This window comes from Balaenoptera physalus, assembly GCF_965194825.1.
Source record: "Balaenoptera physalus genome assembly, chromosome: 6".
Taxonomy (NCBI): domain Eukaryota; kingdom Metazoa; phylum Chordata; class Mammalia; order Artiodactyla; family Balaenopteridae; genus Balaenoptera; species Balaenoptera physalus.
This window is the reverse complement of record NC_138885.1, coordinates 138,005,138-138,021,347: the sequence shown is the minus strand read 5'-3', so window position 1 is coordinate 138,021,347 and position 16,210 is coordinate 138,005,138. Positions and strand designations below refer to the sequence as shown.

The window sequence follows — 16,210 nt, the reverse complement described above, 5'->3', positions numbered from 1 at the left end:
TGAGGCGCTGCAGGAAGCTGGGGGCTCCTCCACCTGGGGGGGGTGGAGGAGGGCTGGGTGGGGGCCCAGGGAGGACGGCCAGGTGTCCTGGGAGGTGTCTGCCCTACGGCTCTACCTCAGGTCCCACACGCTCACCCTGACGTGCACCTGGCTTTTCCTGGGTGAAGGTGACAGGACGACTTTTTGCCACTGAAGACAATTTTAATGTTGCTCAAGTGCCCCTAGAAACGAGAGGCGCATGGGCACAGGGCTGTCCGGGGGCAAAGGAGGGAGGGGAGGGCCTCGCCACGGCCTCTACGAGGTTTTCATGGGCAAAGCAGGGCAGGGTGAACAGCGAGGAGTGGCTGGTCAGCGTAACGCCTGCGGGCTTCGGGCCCGGCTGTACCCGGGCGATTTAGGGCTGGGGAACCGGCTGGCGTGCGAATTGGCTAAGGGGCGGGTGGGGTGGCTTGTGTGGAGGTGGGCTCACCCACAGGCTGTTCACTGTTGGGGCAGGCCCCAGAGATGTCGAAACGTCATGAGAAACAGAGAACGAAAAACGTGGTCAAGACGCGCTCACGCACGGAGACACGTTTATACGCACTCCGTCCCACTCACACACCCTCACACGCAGACACCTTCCCTTCTTATGAGGTCCCCACCCCCGGCACATGCACTGACCCACGCGCATTCACGAACACGCGCCTGCCCCTGCCCCGTCCTCTTGGAGCCCCTCTTGGGCTACCGTCTGCTCTTGGAGGGCGGATGTCCCCCCCCCACGTCCCTCCTGTTGTACCTGAGCCCCCGAGGGAGACGTCTGCATCTCTCCCACCACCTGCTGGTTTTCCGGGGGATAGCTTCTAAAATGCCTTGTTTCCTGTGTCTTCTCACCACTCATCTTTTGCTCCCCGAGCTTCCGGGGCTCCGTGCCCTGACGCCCCATCCTGAGCGTGGCTGGTCACCGACCCCACCCGGCTGACGTCCCATGGCCATCACGGGGGCTGAGAGGAACGTGTGGCGAACTGCAAGCCCCTTGGCCACAGTCGGCCGACTCCAAGGACCCCGGAGGGTCCGCCTGGCAAACCAGTTTGAGCCGTGGGTGACCCTGAGCAGGATGCTGTGGCCTGAGCCGGGCTGGGCCTGAGACCCCAGGATGCTCCGCCCGGGCCCACGCTGACCTCTGCCCTGCAGGCAGCGGCTGGACCTGATGCGGGAGATGTACGACCGGGCGGCCGAGGTGCCCTCCAGCGTCATTGAGGACTGTGACAACGTGGTGACTGGTGGAGACCCCTTCTACGACCGCTTCCCCTGGTTCCGCCTCGTGGGCAGGTAGGCGCCTCCCTCTCCCTGGGCTGAGAGATGGAGAGAAGGTGGGGGGCAGCGAGGGGTTGGGCCCCGGCCCTGACACGAGGAGGGGGCCGGCCAGATGCCTTTCTCCATCCCGACTCCCCGGCCCTGGTCTTTCCTGGTCTGAGCCCCCTGGCCAGTCCTCTCCACACACCAGTGGGCCCTGACCAGGGAGGGGGTCTCAGCATCGCCACCCACCCCCACTTCGGGACCACGGCCGTCAGGTGACAGCTGTCCGTGTGTGTGAATGTGAGGCTCGGTCAGGCTTTCAGGTGGGGTGCGAGCAGGAGGCAGAGCCGTGTCCTCCCAGAGCTGAGTCCATGCCTGCTGTCCCCAGTCTCCTGGTCCGGGGGCTGCACCCGGCCCCTGCCCCCCACGGGGCATGGTTTCTGAGGCCTCGATGCGGCCAGGCTCCCGAGGCCCTCACCGACCTCAGCCACACCCGGCCAGAATCCTACCTGCCGGTGCCCTCCGGAACCTTCCGGAGCTTTACACTGACCCCCGTGTGGTGTCTTCCCACGCCTGGGGACCGGGCACTTTGGCTCTCTTGCCCGTCGAGGCAGCATTCTTGACGGTCTGTGTGTTTGGTTTGGGATCTCCTCGGCAGACACCCCCCCGCCCCGCCCGCCCCCCAGGAGCTGGCGTTAACCTCTCTCTGTCTTGTCGTACTAACCCCAGTTCAGTCATCTCTGGCTGCAACAGCTACCCTCTTCTCAACACATGCATGAGCGAGCGCATGGCTGCTCTCACCCCCTCCCCCACCTTCTCGAGCCCCGACTCCGACGCCACCGAGCCTGCTGAGGAGCAGAGCGTGGGGGAGGAGGAGGAGGAGGAGGAGGAGGAGGAGGAGGAGGACCTGGAGGACGACGTCTTTCCGGAGCACGTGCTGTGCGACGGCCGGGACCCGTTTTACGACCGGCCCCCCCTGTTCAGTTTAGTAGGAAGGTTGGTGAGGTCGAGGACAGCATGCTGGGAAGGAACCAGCTCTTTTGCACAGGAGCACTGCTGCGGGCACAATTTGACCGCCGTCAGGGCGTGACCCCCGGCGAGCAGGGCCTCCCCAAGGAGCGGGCGTGAGGGAGCGCGAGGGCTCCTGGCCTTCCTGGAGGGGCCCGGCGGGGAGAGGCGGGCCCCAGTGATGGAGGAGGGCAGGGTGCCCTGGGGCACGGGCTCCGCACAGGTGGGCCTGTTTCCGCAGAGAGGCCTCCGGGACCCGGGAAGAGCTACGCCCCCGCCCGTTCAGGGCCCGCGGGGGCATTTGGAAAGGTGGAGCCATGCATCTAGCCAGGGTGGCTTTCCCTCCCTCCACTGTTTTCCGAAAGAGATGGCGGGTCCTGGTCTGCTCCCAGGGCCCCTGCCCTCTCTGTGGGAGGAGCAGCAGAAGCTGGAGCCGGCCGGCCCGGGGGGCACGGAAGGAAGGGCAGGCGCCCGGGCAGTGGAAGGGCCTCCTTCTGAAGCCCTGGGTCCCGGGCAGCCCGGCCTCTCTTGAGCCAGTCTCTGTCTAAAGGTGAGGGCGTCCTGTCCCTCCTGACCCCCAGGCCGTCAGTGCCGGAGACGGTGCCGGTGGCTGCGTGCCCTCATGGGAAAGTGCCCTTTGCAGAGGAGCCCATGATTCAGTTTCCTGGACAGAGGAGAGAGGTCAAGTTCAGGGGGGGAGCGGGGTCCCCCGCCCTGCAGGCAGGTTGGGCATATATAGTCCATCCTTATGTCTATTACCATGGAATGGAATGCAAGCAAGAAGGTGAAGGAAAGGCCTAGAAACCTAGCTGTAGTAGTAGGAAATTAAGCTCACAAAAACTGAATTTGCATATACGCAAAGGTGTAAGATAATTTTAACAGCAACCTCTTTAGGAGTTTGAGATTGCTTCCTTGGGCTAGACTGATGGAAGTTTTTGGAAGTCTTGACCTTGGAGCACCAGTACTGAAAGCTGAAGACAGAGGCTGGTCCCCAGATAGCGGGGTTTGCACTGGGAGCCCTTGGGTGCGGGTGATGGAGTGAAGGCCCCACTGGTTCCTCTTGGAAGGAAGCAGGTTCTCAGCTGGCGCGCCATGGGTTTATTCTGATTAGTCTTCCCTGAGTGCGAGATGCTGGCCCACTGGACAGAACCGCGTGGCTCTCTCCGAGATGCCCCGGCCGGGCTTCCTGCTCTGCTGAGCCTGAGCGGGAAGTGCGGCCCCAGGGCCAGCTCCACGCAGGCCTCTCAGAAAGCCCGGCCGCTAGGGCCAGGGTTGCCGGGTGCCAGGCAGGCGTGGGGTCAGGGCACACGGGGGCGAGGACACCGGGAGAAATGGGGGTGGGCTCTTGCAGTCTCAGCCGGAAAGAGCTGGGTCCTTCCGACATTCCCCCCTCTGTGGATCTGGGATGTGACAAAACCACCAAGCCAAACCAAAGCCACGAGTGAGAGGCCAGCTCCCCACGGCGGCCGTCTGCGAGGGGCTTCATCTGGAAACGTCCTGATCTTTTTGGTTTGGCAAGAATTGGCTTTTCCCGCGCAGCAGCTGTGCAGGCCCAGGCCCTGAGAAGGACCCCGTCTTTGGTTTCCTTTTCTCCCTCTGGTAGCTGCTGGCTCTCTCTCCAAAGCTTAAGCGAAATTGGGGCGCCCACTCTTGTCTCCCTTCGGACAGGCTTTCCGGGCCCCAGCATGCGTCTGCACCTCACCAATCTCGTGGTTAGCGCTGCCCCACACTCAGCCCCGGCTCTGCCACCTCCTCTCTCTCCGGCGGGTCTCAGCCTGCTTCAAGGTGCCCTCACCTCTGTGAACAGGGCCCCTGGCAGGGGCCTCCCCCGTCCTGACCCGGGGCTCCTCACCCAAGTCCAGGGTCAGCCCCCCAGGGGGCCTCTCCCTCTGGCGGTCTGGGTGCCAGTGAACTGGGAGGTGAGATGGGCCAGTCCAGGTAGAGGAAGTGGGCCTGGGGGCTCAGTTTTCCCCGATGATCCTCCCTGCTCGGGCCGTGGCTTTCAGAAGGCGGGTGGGCTGCAGAGAGAGGAAGGCGAGGGGGTGACTGTCTGGGATGGAGGGTCCCGGGGAAGGGGGACTGGCGACTGCCCAAGGGACGTGTTCAAGACTCTGGGTGGAAAAGCACTGACCCGCCGTGTCCGCTCTGTGCCATCTGGGCTGGCGAGGCCGAGCCCTCAGCTCCCAGCTGGGTGCGCTCTGCGTGCCGAGCCGCTCAGCCCGAATCGTCACCCGCGAGGCTCCGAGCCACCCCGTGTGCGGGTAGGTGCGCCGTGGCCGGCAGGGTCCTCTGGACAGGGCTGGGCTGTTCTGGCCCAGGGGGGCGGGTGCTGACGTCAGGTCGTTTCCGGCACCTGGTGGGCAGTGAGGGGGAGGCCCAGCCTCTGCAGCGTGGGCCCCATCCCCTCAAGTTCTGGGGCTGCCGGGCGGGGTGGGCCTGGGGTCTTCCGGCCCCCGCCCCCTGCCCTCGAGGCTGGTGCTGCCAGCAGGGGCCGTGGCTGCTGGGCCCCAGGGGTCCCTCCTGGATGAGTGCACCGGTCACTGTCACTGGTCAGACGGGGACCAGGGGCAGCAGGAAGGAGAGAGTATGCAGTGTGGCTTCCTCCGCCTCTGGGAGCACCGGCCCCAGAGCCGCAGCTGGATTTGCACGCGAACCCACCTGGGCGCCCCAGCGAGCGTGAGAGCAGGCCGTTCACAGGCGGGTAACGAAGTTCAGAGAGGGTGGGCGTGGCCGTGGGGTCCAGGCGTCTTTTTCATTGTAAAACCCAACTTCCAACCAAGGGGTCCCTCGGGGCCCCCGGCCCTGGCGGTTTTCAATGCCAGAAGTATCTGGGCTTTCTTGCCCCTCTCACTTGGGGAAATCCTGAAAGATCAAGAAAGGCTTGATTTACTTAATTAATGAGCTGCGTTAATTAAGCCGGTGGGGAATGGAGCGTGGTGTCCACACGGTTGGGAGCCGCACAGGAGCCAGCCTGTGGGGTCTCATCCCAGCTGGGGCTCTGCCGCCAGCAACTTCCTTAATGTCCTTGAGTCTCCATCTCCTCACCTGTGAAATGGGGCAGGAATGGCGTATTTCACCAGCTCTAGCATGACGTCTTAGCTCTCCGGCACCGTAGTTGTGCCCCTAAGAGAGAAAGACGCAGCCAATCCAAATAAGATGTGCCATTGGAGGGGGCCCTGGTCTCCGTGTTGGGATGTGAGCGGAGGAGACGCGGGCGCACCTGCCGCCCGGGGTGCTGGGGGCTCCAGTGCCTCCCCCGTGAGCTTGGAGGGGCAGGCGCAGACGGTTTTTTCACCGGAGTTTTCAGTCTCGCGGGCTGCCAATGGGATTGTTTGAGCCTTGGGACACGAGGGGCGCAGCCCCCTCTGATGTGTGGGACCCTAGTGTCTGTGCCCACGGGTGGGTCATGTGGCAGAAAGCGCCCCCCAGGAGACCACAGTAGGTTGGTGGAGCAGTGAGGCCCTGGGGGGGAGCCAGGAGGGGGCCCGCCTGCCTTGGCCTCGCCTATGACCTGGGCTGGGTCTGGCGCCTGCCTCAGTTTACTTCTCTGTGCAGTGCTTCAGATTCCCTCTGGCCTGGCCTTTGCGGACTCAAAAGGGGAGGGATAACCTCCTGCCCCTCCGTTACTGCCCCTCAGGGGCGGTCCCGGGTCACCTCCAGGGTGCTGTGAGTGGCCTTCTGGGAGCTTGAAGCCCCTGTGGAATTGCCCCCTGACCCTTTCAGGAAGGCAGCCCTGGGTGGGCTGGGGGCTTTGAAGCGGCCCTGAGCCTGGCTTTCCCTTCTGGCCAGGTGGCCCTGGACAGCCTTTAAACTCTCCCTTGGGCAAGCTGTGCTGATTAAGCACCCCCGTGCCTGGCACCATGCCCTCACCTAGCCCACAACCAGAGGTGTCCCCGCCTTTCCTGAGGGTCCTCCTGTGGGTTCCCTGTAGGCTGCGGGTGGAGTGGGCAGGCCGCGGCCCCTCCCTTCGGCCGTGCCTGGGGCTCCTGGGAGCCTCCTGACACCCGGCTTTCTGCAGCGGGCAGTGCCCCGGGGAAGGGGTCCTGCCCTGGGGAAGAGGTCCTGCACCTGCTGGAGGGTGGGTGCTGACTTGGCCGTGCAGCTTGGGGCTGTCCTACCTAGTTCCCTAAGCGCTCTCAGGCAGGGTAGGGTGGCTGGGCGGTGCCCCAACCCAGGGGACAGGCCTCCGGGTGCAGGGGCCGAGCAGGGTCTGCACCTCTTCCCACGGCCTGAATCCTGGGCCCCCTCCGTTTCCCCTTCTGGACCTCATGACTTTGCTCGTTTCATGGTAGCCCCCTTCCCACTCCCAATGTCAATCAAAGGCCCTTGGCCAGGAGCCCAGGTGCCCGGCAAGGGAAGGCCACCGCCGTCCCGTCCCGAGGCAGGTGCTGGGCGAGGCCAGCAGCCCACCCCGGTCGGCCCCTGCCTGCTGGCGCCCTCTGCTGCTGTGGCGAGGGCTTCCGCTCTCTGGGCCTCAGTGTCCTCTTGGGACCAGGGCTGGGGCTCGCCTTAGTGGGTGGTCGGGGCAGTGGAGCCCCAGGCCCCCGCCAACCGCCGCGCGATCCATCTACACGCTGCCCCCAAAGAGTTCGTGGAAGGAAGGGGCACTGTGCTGGGGAAGAGGGGCTTCTTCTAGCCCCAGGAGGGCGGCCCGGATAACACTCAGGCCCGGGAGGCAGCACACCCTCCCCTGACTGGGGCCTGCCTTGGCCTGTGGGTGCCCAGAAAGCGAAAAGCAGTCAACAGAGATGGGCCTACTAGTGAATTCAGACAAACAGGGAGAGCCGTGCAGAAGGCGGCCTGGATGCGGAGATGGGAGCGGCTGGGGGCAGTGGCAGGAGCAGGGAGATGGGCGCCGGGGGCCAGAGCGGGGCTGAGCGGGGCGGGCGGGGCTGCCGCAGGGGCTCAGGTGCTTCTTGGATGCAAAGAGCTTGGGGGCCACGGCAGGTGCGGGTCTGGTCGCGCCTCGAGTCCCCTCTGGCGGCTGTGGAGGCCGTGAAGGAAGCGGGAGGGAGGCCAGGGGTGATGGGCTGGGTGGCGGATCTCAGAGAGAGTTTTGAGGTAGAACTCATCGATCTGAGATAAAAGCCAGGACGGTGCTCAGATTTCCAACCTCCTGCGAGGGGTGGGTGGCGGGAAGACACGGCAAGATCAGGAGCCCAGCTGAGAGGGGACTCCAGGGCCTGTAATCAGGGCCCCCGGGGAAGGGCCCCTCCCCGTGCCTCTCACCACAGAGGGTCCAGAGTGGGGAGACCCTGGAGCTCTCAGCATGGGGTGACACCAGCGGCTCAGCCTGGGAGAGGGGCAGGGTGACTGGGATGACACGCCTCTCCTCCCGTCCTCCCAGCTCTGCCTCCCCCACCAGCCATGCACCTGGTGCCAGCGCCCACCTGGCCAGCAGACTCCCACCTCCCCTCCACTGTCCTCCCTGCTGCTCTCACCTGTGTTCCCACCTCCCCCCATCCCTGGCCGAGGCCCTGGGCCTCCCTCACCCCACTCTCTGCACTTCCTCCCCAGCGCCTCCCACCCTTTTCTGTCCAAATCCTGTCCAAGCCGTGCCCCTCCCCCAGGACCACCCCCTGGACCCCCAGCCCAGAGAGCTCAGGGCTGCCGAGGTCTGCTCCTCTGGGCTGGAGGGGAGGGCAGAGCAGGGTGGGAGGCAAGGGTGTCTCCCGAAAGGAGGGTGCCCCGAATGGTGAGGAGCTATGCTCACAGCAGACCACCCACCCGGTGGGGCAGCACAGGCTCTTCCAGGGACCCCCCTGTTCTCCTGGCTGCCCATGTGACTCCCACACGTTGGCCGGCTCAGGGAGAGGGGCACCGCCGGGGTGACGTGGCCTCTGTCCCGTCTGTGCTGGCACTAGCTGGGTGCACAGCTGAGCTGCACAGGAGAGGGGGGGCTCTGGGCACCCTGGAAGCTGGTAGGGCCGTGCCAGGCAGTGCCACGGTTTCTGGGGTGTCCTCAGGGCTCCGTTCAGCCGGACCCCAGGCCCCGGTGAGGGGGGGGTGCCCTGGCTTTGCTGACATCATGGAGCTCCCACCCACTGTGTTCCTGGAGGGGCTCAGAGGGAATCATGAGGCGTATTCCGTCGTGGGGTCCGTGAGCAAGCGTCAGGGGCCACTGGGAAACGGGTGGGGAGATGGGGGCGGGGGGGACATCAGCACCAGCGTGAGGGTCGTAGGTCAGCGAGGCGGGTCCCAGGTCCTCCTCCTTGAAGCAGGCTGAAACCTCCCTCCTCGGCTGTTCTCTGCTCAGGCCGTGGGCTTCGCCCTGGCCCACCCCCTCACCACAGCCTCTGCTCCCGCCAGCGCCCGTGCCCCCTGTCCCTGCGCCTTTTCCTGTCTCCTCTGTGGCCGAGGACCCCTCTCTCCCCACCCCGCCCAGCGCAGTGCCCTGCCTGCCCACCCGCCCTGCTGCTTGCCACCCTGGCTGCCCGCTTCGCTCTGCTTTGCAGTGTTGTGTCGTGAGCCCGGGCCGTGCAGCCGCTGCCGCCTGTCACAGTGCACAGTGGGGTGGCCCTGACCGCTGCCTCTGCCTCCCCCCAGGGCCTTCGTGTACCTGAGCAACCTGCTGTACCCCGTGCCCCTGGTGCACCGTGTGGCCATCGTCAGCGAGAAGGGCGAGGTGAAGGGCTTTCTCCGCGTGGCCGTCCAGGCCATCTCAGGTGCGTGCGGGGCAGCCCGGGCTGGCTCTGTCCCTTCACCGATGGGGCCCCTGGGTGGGGAGACCTCTGCGGGCCTCACATGGTGGTCCGTGTGCATCCAGCCCCACCCAGGCCCCTGGCCTCCTCTGTTTCTCCCTGTGGGAGAAGCCCCTGCTGCCCGGCTCCTGGCTCTGGCCTCCTGGACTCTTCCTGGTCGGCTGGGGCCTCCGGGACTGTGCAGGCCGAGCCCAGGGCTGTCTGAGCACACTCTGGCTTGGGCCTCCCACCAGGCAGCCCCAGGTGGACCCACGGAGCCAGCCTGGCGCAGAGGTGCCCCCCGCCACTCCCCCTCCACCGCCATTTCAGCCCCAGGGCAGGTGCACAGACTTGTAGCCCTTAGCTCCGGCCCTGCCCACTGCAGCCCCCCAGCCTTCCTGACTCCCCAGCATTGCCCCCTTTAGACCCCTTGATCTCTTATGTGCTGGCCTGTGTCCCCAGAGGCCATGAACATCCCCCTCCACCGTGGGCCTGGCGATACAGCCCTCCTCACTGCAGAGGCAGACCCCCTCTCACTGCCTAGTCACCTTCCCAGCACCCCCTCCTGGCCGTGGGCAGCCACACAACGCCTTTGAGCCTGGGTTTGCTCCCTGGAAAATGGCATCCACTTTGAAGTTTCTTAGCGGCAGGAATGTGGAGAGATCATTGGAGAACACAGATGTGGGAGCGCTCGGCCAGAGGGCCAGGTGCTCGCACTGTAACGTCCGTTCCTCCCTTCTCTGCCCTCGGGCCCCTGGCGGCTCCACAGGACTTTCTTTCCTCTACACGTCTCAGCAGCCCAGGCACCTTGGGGCCAGAACCGGGCAGGACAGACAGAGTGTGTGGCAGCGGAGTGGCTCCAGGCCGAGACAGGGAGGCTCGGAGTGTGAGCAACCTGGGTGGCCTGTACTCCCACCGGACAGCTCATGCGACCCCACTCTGGATGTCTGGTCCCCCCCTCGCCAAATTCTCACTACCCCATCATTCCAGGTGCTCTTTCCAGCACCTCCCAGTCATGTCACCATGGTGCTGAGGCCCCTGGGGACCCAGCTGAGAAGGGGGAGCCTGGGGTGGGGGGTGAGGGTGGCTCTAGGGAAGAGCCAGGTGACAGGGATGCTGGGAACATCTAGTGCCACCCTCATCCCTCCGGGGACACTGCCCCTGCAATCTCCGGGGGCTCTGTCCTCCCTGGGTTCTTCCTTGGCCCTTCCTGACCCGCTCAGCCCTGTTGAGTGGATCCCACTGAGCTGGCTGCTTTATAGGTAGACGCTGTCTGTGCTTGGGCCACACCTGACGTCCCCTGTCTAGTGGCTGTGGTGGAGGAGAGGGAACTTTACAAAGCCACAGGGTGTTGTTTCAGCGGTCTCAGAAGTCACACCTGCCCCTGCCCTCGACCATGGCAGGGGTCGGCTGATCCAGTCTCCCAACACGGAGCCCTGCTGTGCACAGGCCCTGGGCCAGCCCTGGGTGATGGTGGGACAGAGCCACGGCCCCTCGGGCAGCCAGGGTGGAGAGCATGGTGGTGTTAGCACCCTGACAAGACCGCGGAACAGAGGGTTGGAGCCCCCTGGGGTCTGTGAAGTCTGCTGGGGTGGCATTTAGCCAGAGTGGCTGGACTTGGGGGCCAGGGAGTCTGTGGGAAGTCAGATCTGGGGTCCTTTAGGCAGCAGGAATAGGGTTGGGTTAGGGTTTTGTCCCAAGCACAGCGGGGAATCCCAAACTCTGTGAAGGAGGGGGTGTGAGAGCGTGTGGGACACTGAGTGTCTAGATGGGTGACGGTGGCAGCAGAGGGACAGGTGCGATTCCCAGAGGAAGCCAGGAGGACCTGGTGGGGCAGGCCCTGCTGAGGGGGAGGTAGGGCCCGGAGGGCCCCTGGGTTCTGCTGGAGCATCTGAGTCTGGGCCAGGACAGGTGGGGGAGGGTGAGCGGGGCTGGGGTGGGAGAGGGGCAGGGGTTGAAGGTTTTGTTTTGAAAATGTGGAGTTCGCGGGCCCATCAGAGCAGGCCGTGCCGAGGACGTGGCTGCCTCTGGCCCCTGGGCTAGCACAGGCTGGGGGTCAGTGTGCCCAGGGTGGTGCCCTCGTTCTTCCAGAGCCAGTTGACAGTGTCGGGGTTCCCCCCAAAGTGGGTCAGAACCCGTCCTGGTTCCCGTGCCCTCCCCGCACCCGGCAGCTCTGCCACTCCCACCGGGGGGCAAGCTGGGCCCTGACCACCTGCTCCGTTCCCGTTTCAGCCGACGAAGAGGCCCCTGATTACGGCTCCGGCGTCCGCCAATCGGGAACCGCCAAAATCTCCTTTGACGACCAGCATTTTGAGAAGGTAGTGTGCAAGGGTGGTGCAGCCGCGGACGCCACTAGACAGGCCTCCAGCCCGACCTTAGCACTCCGGGCCTCACTCGGGGGAACAGTAGACAGTATCTTCCTTCCAGGGCTCCCCTTTCTGCTCTCAGGCGAGAGGGCAGAGAGGGGGGCCCCGCTCGGTGCTCCCCGGAGCGGGCAGCTCCTTCTCTCTCCTCTAGGCCCTTTCCTAACCTGACACCACCCGGCCACCCACCGCCCCACCCTGAACCTCAGTGCTTCTGAGGTCTTGGGCCCAGAGCCCCCCAGCGGTCCCTCTTGGAGGGGTCGTCAATGCTGGGGGCGCACAGGAGGGGCAGAGGGCATCGGGCAGAGAATGCGGGGGCACGGGGGGCATGGACGGGGCAGCAGAGGCTATGGGGGCACCTGGTGGCGGGGTACCTGGCCAGGGCCCTGATAGCCAGTGGGAGAGTCTCACTGCGTCCTGCCCACGGCGGGGAGGAGCTGAGGGAGGGGTACTGGCTGGGGAGAGGGGACAGAACTTAAGGCCAGAGACCGTGTCCCACCTTCCTTTTCCACTTGGTAGACTAACATAGGCCATGACAGCATGGGAGACAGGTCTGGGGAGGTGGCTGCCGCCCACGGCAGGGCAGGCCTGGAACGAGGCTCCCCGTCCTCGACGCGGCTCTAGTGGCCGCACCCAGGCCGGCTCTGTCTGACTCTGTCCCCTGCCCACACAGTTCCAGTCCGAGTCCTGCCCCGTGGTGGGGATGTCCCGCTCAGGGACCTCCCAGGAGGAGCTGCGGATCGTGGAGGGCCAGGGCCAGGGCGCTGACGCGGGGCCCTCGGCCGATGAGGTCAACAACAACACCTGCTCAGGTGGGTCCCTGCCGCTGCTGGGACAGGCTCTGGGACACGGCCCAGCCCCGCAAGGGCCTGGAGTTCCTCCTCGTTCCCCCCACCCCCTCCCCGCCTCTTAGCCGGCACGGGTGGTGAAGCCCAGCCCTTGAGCCCGGGCTCTAGCCCCTTCGGGTCCCGCCATGCCCCTCTGCCCTTGGCTCCCAGCAGCGGTGACCCCGGAGGGCCTCCTGGACAGCCCCGAGAAAGCCGCCCTGGATGGGCCCCTGGATGCCGCCCTGGACCACCTCGGCCTGGGCAGCACCTTCACCTTCCGCGTGACCGTTCTGCAGGCGTCCAGCATCTCCGCCGAATACGCCGACATCTTCTGCCAGTTCAAGTGAGTCTTGTACCGGGGCCGGGCTGTGCGGGTGGGTCTCGGCAAGGTGCGGGGGGCACCTGGTGACCCCCTGGAGGCTGTGGGTCCCCGTGCTCAGGCCCCACACCCGCCAAACATCTCCTCCCCGTTCACAGCTTCATTCATCGCCATGACGAGGCCTTCTCTACGGAGCCCCTGAAGAACACGGGGAGGGGGCCCCCACTCGGCTTCTACCACGTCCAAAACGTACGTCCTTAGAGCCCCCCTCTCCCCCGCCATGATCGGCCCCTCCTGGGGGCCGGGGCTTTGTGCGGGCTCCCTGAGCTTCATTCATTCTCGTTGTCACTGCTTCTCTCTCTTTTGAGCACCAGCCCTGTCCTGGGCACTGGGGGCCTTGGTGGGTTTAAGACTGGGGGTGGGGGCAGATCAGAGCCCCCGAGGGCTCCCTGCAGTGAGCCTTGGGCAGATGTGGATGAGCAGTTTTTGGGGTGCCCGGCGAGGCCACCCTGGCCTGGTGCTGGGGCTGAGGCCGGGGCAGGGCACGCGGAGAGCTGCAGGATGCCCGGCCAGACGCCCGAGAGGCCAGGAAAGCTCCAGGCCGGGGAGTGTCTCCAAGTCAGGCTGTCAGGAGAGCAGGGACTTTCTGGTGTGAGGCAGGAAAATGGGGCCATGATGGAAACTGTCAGGTGGCAAGGCCTCGTGGGCCAGGCCAGGGAGTGTGAGTTTGACCCTGGGCTGCCCGGCTGTGGGTGTGTGGCCTAAGCAGGCACAGGGGCCTTGCTCAGAAGGGCCTTGCGGACTATAGCCTGTCCTGACCCTCAGGGAAGAGGGGCTCCCATGGTTTCTAAGGCAGTGAAGTGACGCCAGGTCTGAAGGTGTGCTTGGTGGATTCCTTTCCTGGCTGCTCCAGCAGAGCCCCACACCCTGGGGGCTTCAACAGCAAAGACTTAGCACCTCTCAGCCCTGGAGGCTGGAAGCCCAAGATCCAGGTGGGCAGGGCTGTTCCCTCTGAGGCTGTAATGGAGAATCTGTCCCCGCCTCTCTCCTTGGCTCGTAGACGGCCGTCTTCTTCCTGTGTCCTCACGTCATCTCTTCATCCGTGCCTGTGCCCAAATGTCCCCTTCTTACAAGGACACCAGTCATGTTGGATTGGGCCCCATTCTAACTTGATCACCTCTGTGAAGACCCTGTCTCTAAACATACGAGCGGGGGGCAGTTAGGACTTCAGCATATGAATCAGGGGGACGCAATTCAACCCAGAACTCCTGGTGAGTGGGCGAGGGCCCGAGAAGGGTCAGAGCGGATCACAGAGGCCCCTCCAGCTCCGTGTTCTGAAAGAGCAGCTGAGCCTAGTGGCTCCCAGCCCCATCTGTCCTGGGGAGCGAGCCCTAGGGCCGCTGCCCAGTGGCCTGTCCACTGGGAGTGTGACGGTAGGAGAGGTGGGCTGGACAGACCTAGGCAAGGAGCGCTGCCCCCCTCGTGGGCAGAGGTCAGCCCGGCTGGGGGTCTCCAATTTGGGCCTGGAGTGCTGGGTCCTTTGTGGAGGCTGGGCACTTATCTCTGTGCCTCTCCTTCCCCCACTTGACCACACCTCCCTCCAGATCGCAGTGGAGGTGACCAAGTCCTTCATCGAGTACATCAAGAGCCAGCCCATCGTGTTCGAGGTCTTCGGTCACTACCAGCAGCACCCATTCCCGCCCCTCTGCAAGGACGTGCTCAGGTCAGCGGCCCCGGGTCAGGGGGGTCAGGGTGTCATGGGGGTCAGGGCCTCTCCACCTCCTGGCCAGCAGGGTCAGCCCGTGCCCTGGACAGGCCTGGTGTGGCGGCTGCAGAGCCGTGCGCCTCCCAACACCTGTCTCCCTGCCTATGGGCGGCCGGTTTCCCGGGTCGGCAGGACCCAGAGCGGGTCAGAGATGACCCCTGAGGACTGAGGAGGGGTTTCTTAAAGACCGTCGCTGTCAGAACCTCAGCCTAGGCTGCGCACAGACTGCATCCTGGGGACGAGGGGAGCCGGGTGCTGGGCTGGAGGAGGCCGGGGTGGCCCACAGGGAGACGGCTTCTGTGGCCCCCCGAGAACTCCGCCGAAGTGCCCTGGAGTCCTCAGCTCCCCAGACTGAACGAGGGCCCTTCGTCTGCTCCCTCGTTGCTGCAACCTGCCGGGGGCTCACTTGATGGGTCGGGCGAGTCCCCTCTGAGGCCACCCCACCCAGAGCGTGGGGGGAACAGCCGACGGGCGTCAGGGACAGTGGGACCCCCTGTTGCCACCTCCGTCTCTCCTCTCAGCTGACATGAGGGACCCAGAGCAAAGCATCTGGGGTGTCGGGGAAAGAGAGGGCCCAGCGAGGAGCTGGTATTGGGGCATTTGGCCCCAGAAGCCTTGTCTGTCCTTGGGAGTGCCAAGGAGGCCCTGTCCTGGGAGCCCCTGGCCCTTGCCCCGCTTCTCGGGGCCTCGTGGGGCCTTCCAGGTGGGCTCTAGGGTCCTGCGGGGCCCCCCTCTTGCTCCGAGCTGGTGGAGGGCCTGAGACCGGGCCTCGCCCAGGCCCTGTGGGAGGGAGGGAGGGAAGGAGGGAGACCCGGGCTTGGCGTCGGCAGCCTGCTAGCCTCCCCGGCCAGCCCCTGCCCTCGGCTGCCCGCTCCTGCTTGGGGTCCTGCAGGCGCCAGTCTCTGGTCACCTCACACTGGTGCTTCTGTCCCCACAGCCCCCTGAGGCCCTCGCGCCGCCATTTCCCGCGGGTCATGCCACTGTCCAAGCCAGGTAGGCGGGGCCCTCGTGGGTGCACGCCTGGGCAAGTGGGTGCCCGTGTGGGCGGCCCCTCCAAGGCCGAGCGCAGTCCTGGTGATGGGTCGGTGCTCTCCCGGCCTCCTGGGGCCACCCTGCCCCTGCTGGGCCTCATGGGGTCCCCACGGAGGAAGGGGCTCACACTGGAGCGGGGGGCACAGGGCGAAGGTACAGGGACGTCCTTTAATCCTCGGCACACACAGGGCAGCAGGGCAACGGTCAGGTGGTGCCTGCCCAGAGTCCCGTGAGGCTGCCCGGCGCCGACAGTGGGGGGCAGGGGCTTCAGTGGGGCCGGGATATCTGAGCTGACTCTCACAGGATAGACAAGGTTTGGGGTGGAAGGCAGACCAGGAAGCTGGTCCATGGGAGGCTGAGGCTGGTGGTGGGCAAGCCAGTGGGGCCCCTGGACGAAGAGCACCGGACGGTCAGCACCCTTGCCTGGCACCCAGAGCCCCAGGAGCAGGTGGGAGGAGGAAGAGCTCTTGAGATCGGGTGGATTTTAGTTAAAAGGGGTTATAGGGTTTTTTCCTGCCCTCACGACAAAAGCTGAAGCCCAGGGACACAGTCACTAGAAGGTTGGAGCGTCAGCACTGGGGCGGGCGGTGCAGCTGAGGCCCTTGCAGCCCAGGAACCCGCCTTGAGGTTGGGGGGCATTGTCCCCGGCATGGGTGCCTGAGGGGGGCCATGCAGGAGGTGCGTCTGCTGCTTCCTGGGCCGCGTCCGCGGTGACCCTTGCGTTCCCGCCCCAGAGTCCCCGTAAGATGGTGGTCTGTGGACTGAGGGTGCCTCAGGGGGATGTACGCCAGCCCCTCCAGGCCTGCTGACCACTTGTGGACATTATTCTTGGCTTCTCTGTGGGTCTTAGTTTGGCCCCTTATGTTTCCTGGGCTGTTCAGCCTTCCTTGCAGCCTCCAGGGGGACACCCAGATGCACATTTGTAGTGGAGTAGTGGGGCT

The 16,210-nt window shown here is 65.3% G+C and overlaps 1 protein-coding gene across 5 annotated transcripts in view; it reads left to right on the top strand.

The window, feature by feature from the left end:
* The window catches only part of KIF1A (kinesin family member 1A), a 93,072-nt gene that overhangs the window by 52,800 nt on the left and 24,062 nt on the right, over positions 1-16,210 (top strand). For 3 of the 5 annotated variants that reach the window (XM_082465295.1, XM_082465294.1, XM_082465293.1), the window contains 9 exons: positions 1,171-1,308; positions 2,005-2,271; positions 8,830-8,948; positions 11,196-11,281; positions 12,000-12,138; positions 12,328-12,496; positions 12,631-12,721; positions 14,077-14,195; positions 15,175-15,230. In XM_082465295.1, the coding sequence (XP_082321421.1) occupies positions 1,171-1,308; positions 2,005-2,271; positions 8,830-8,948; positions 11,196-11,281; positions 12,000-12,138; positions 12,328-12,496; positions 12,631-12,721; positions 14,077-14,195; positions 15,175-15,230 (1,184 nt within the window). The remainder of the gene's footprint in view (positions 1-1,170; positions 1,309-2,004; positions 2,272-8,829; positions 8,949-11,195; positions 11,282-11,999; positions 12,139-12,327; positions 12,497-12,630; positions 12,722-14,076; positions 14,196-15,174; positions 15,231-16,210) is intronic. The other 2 variants (XM_082465297.1, XM_082465296.1) reach the window with 1 other exon arrangement.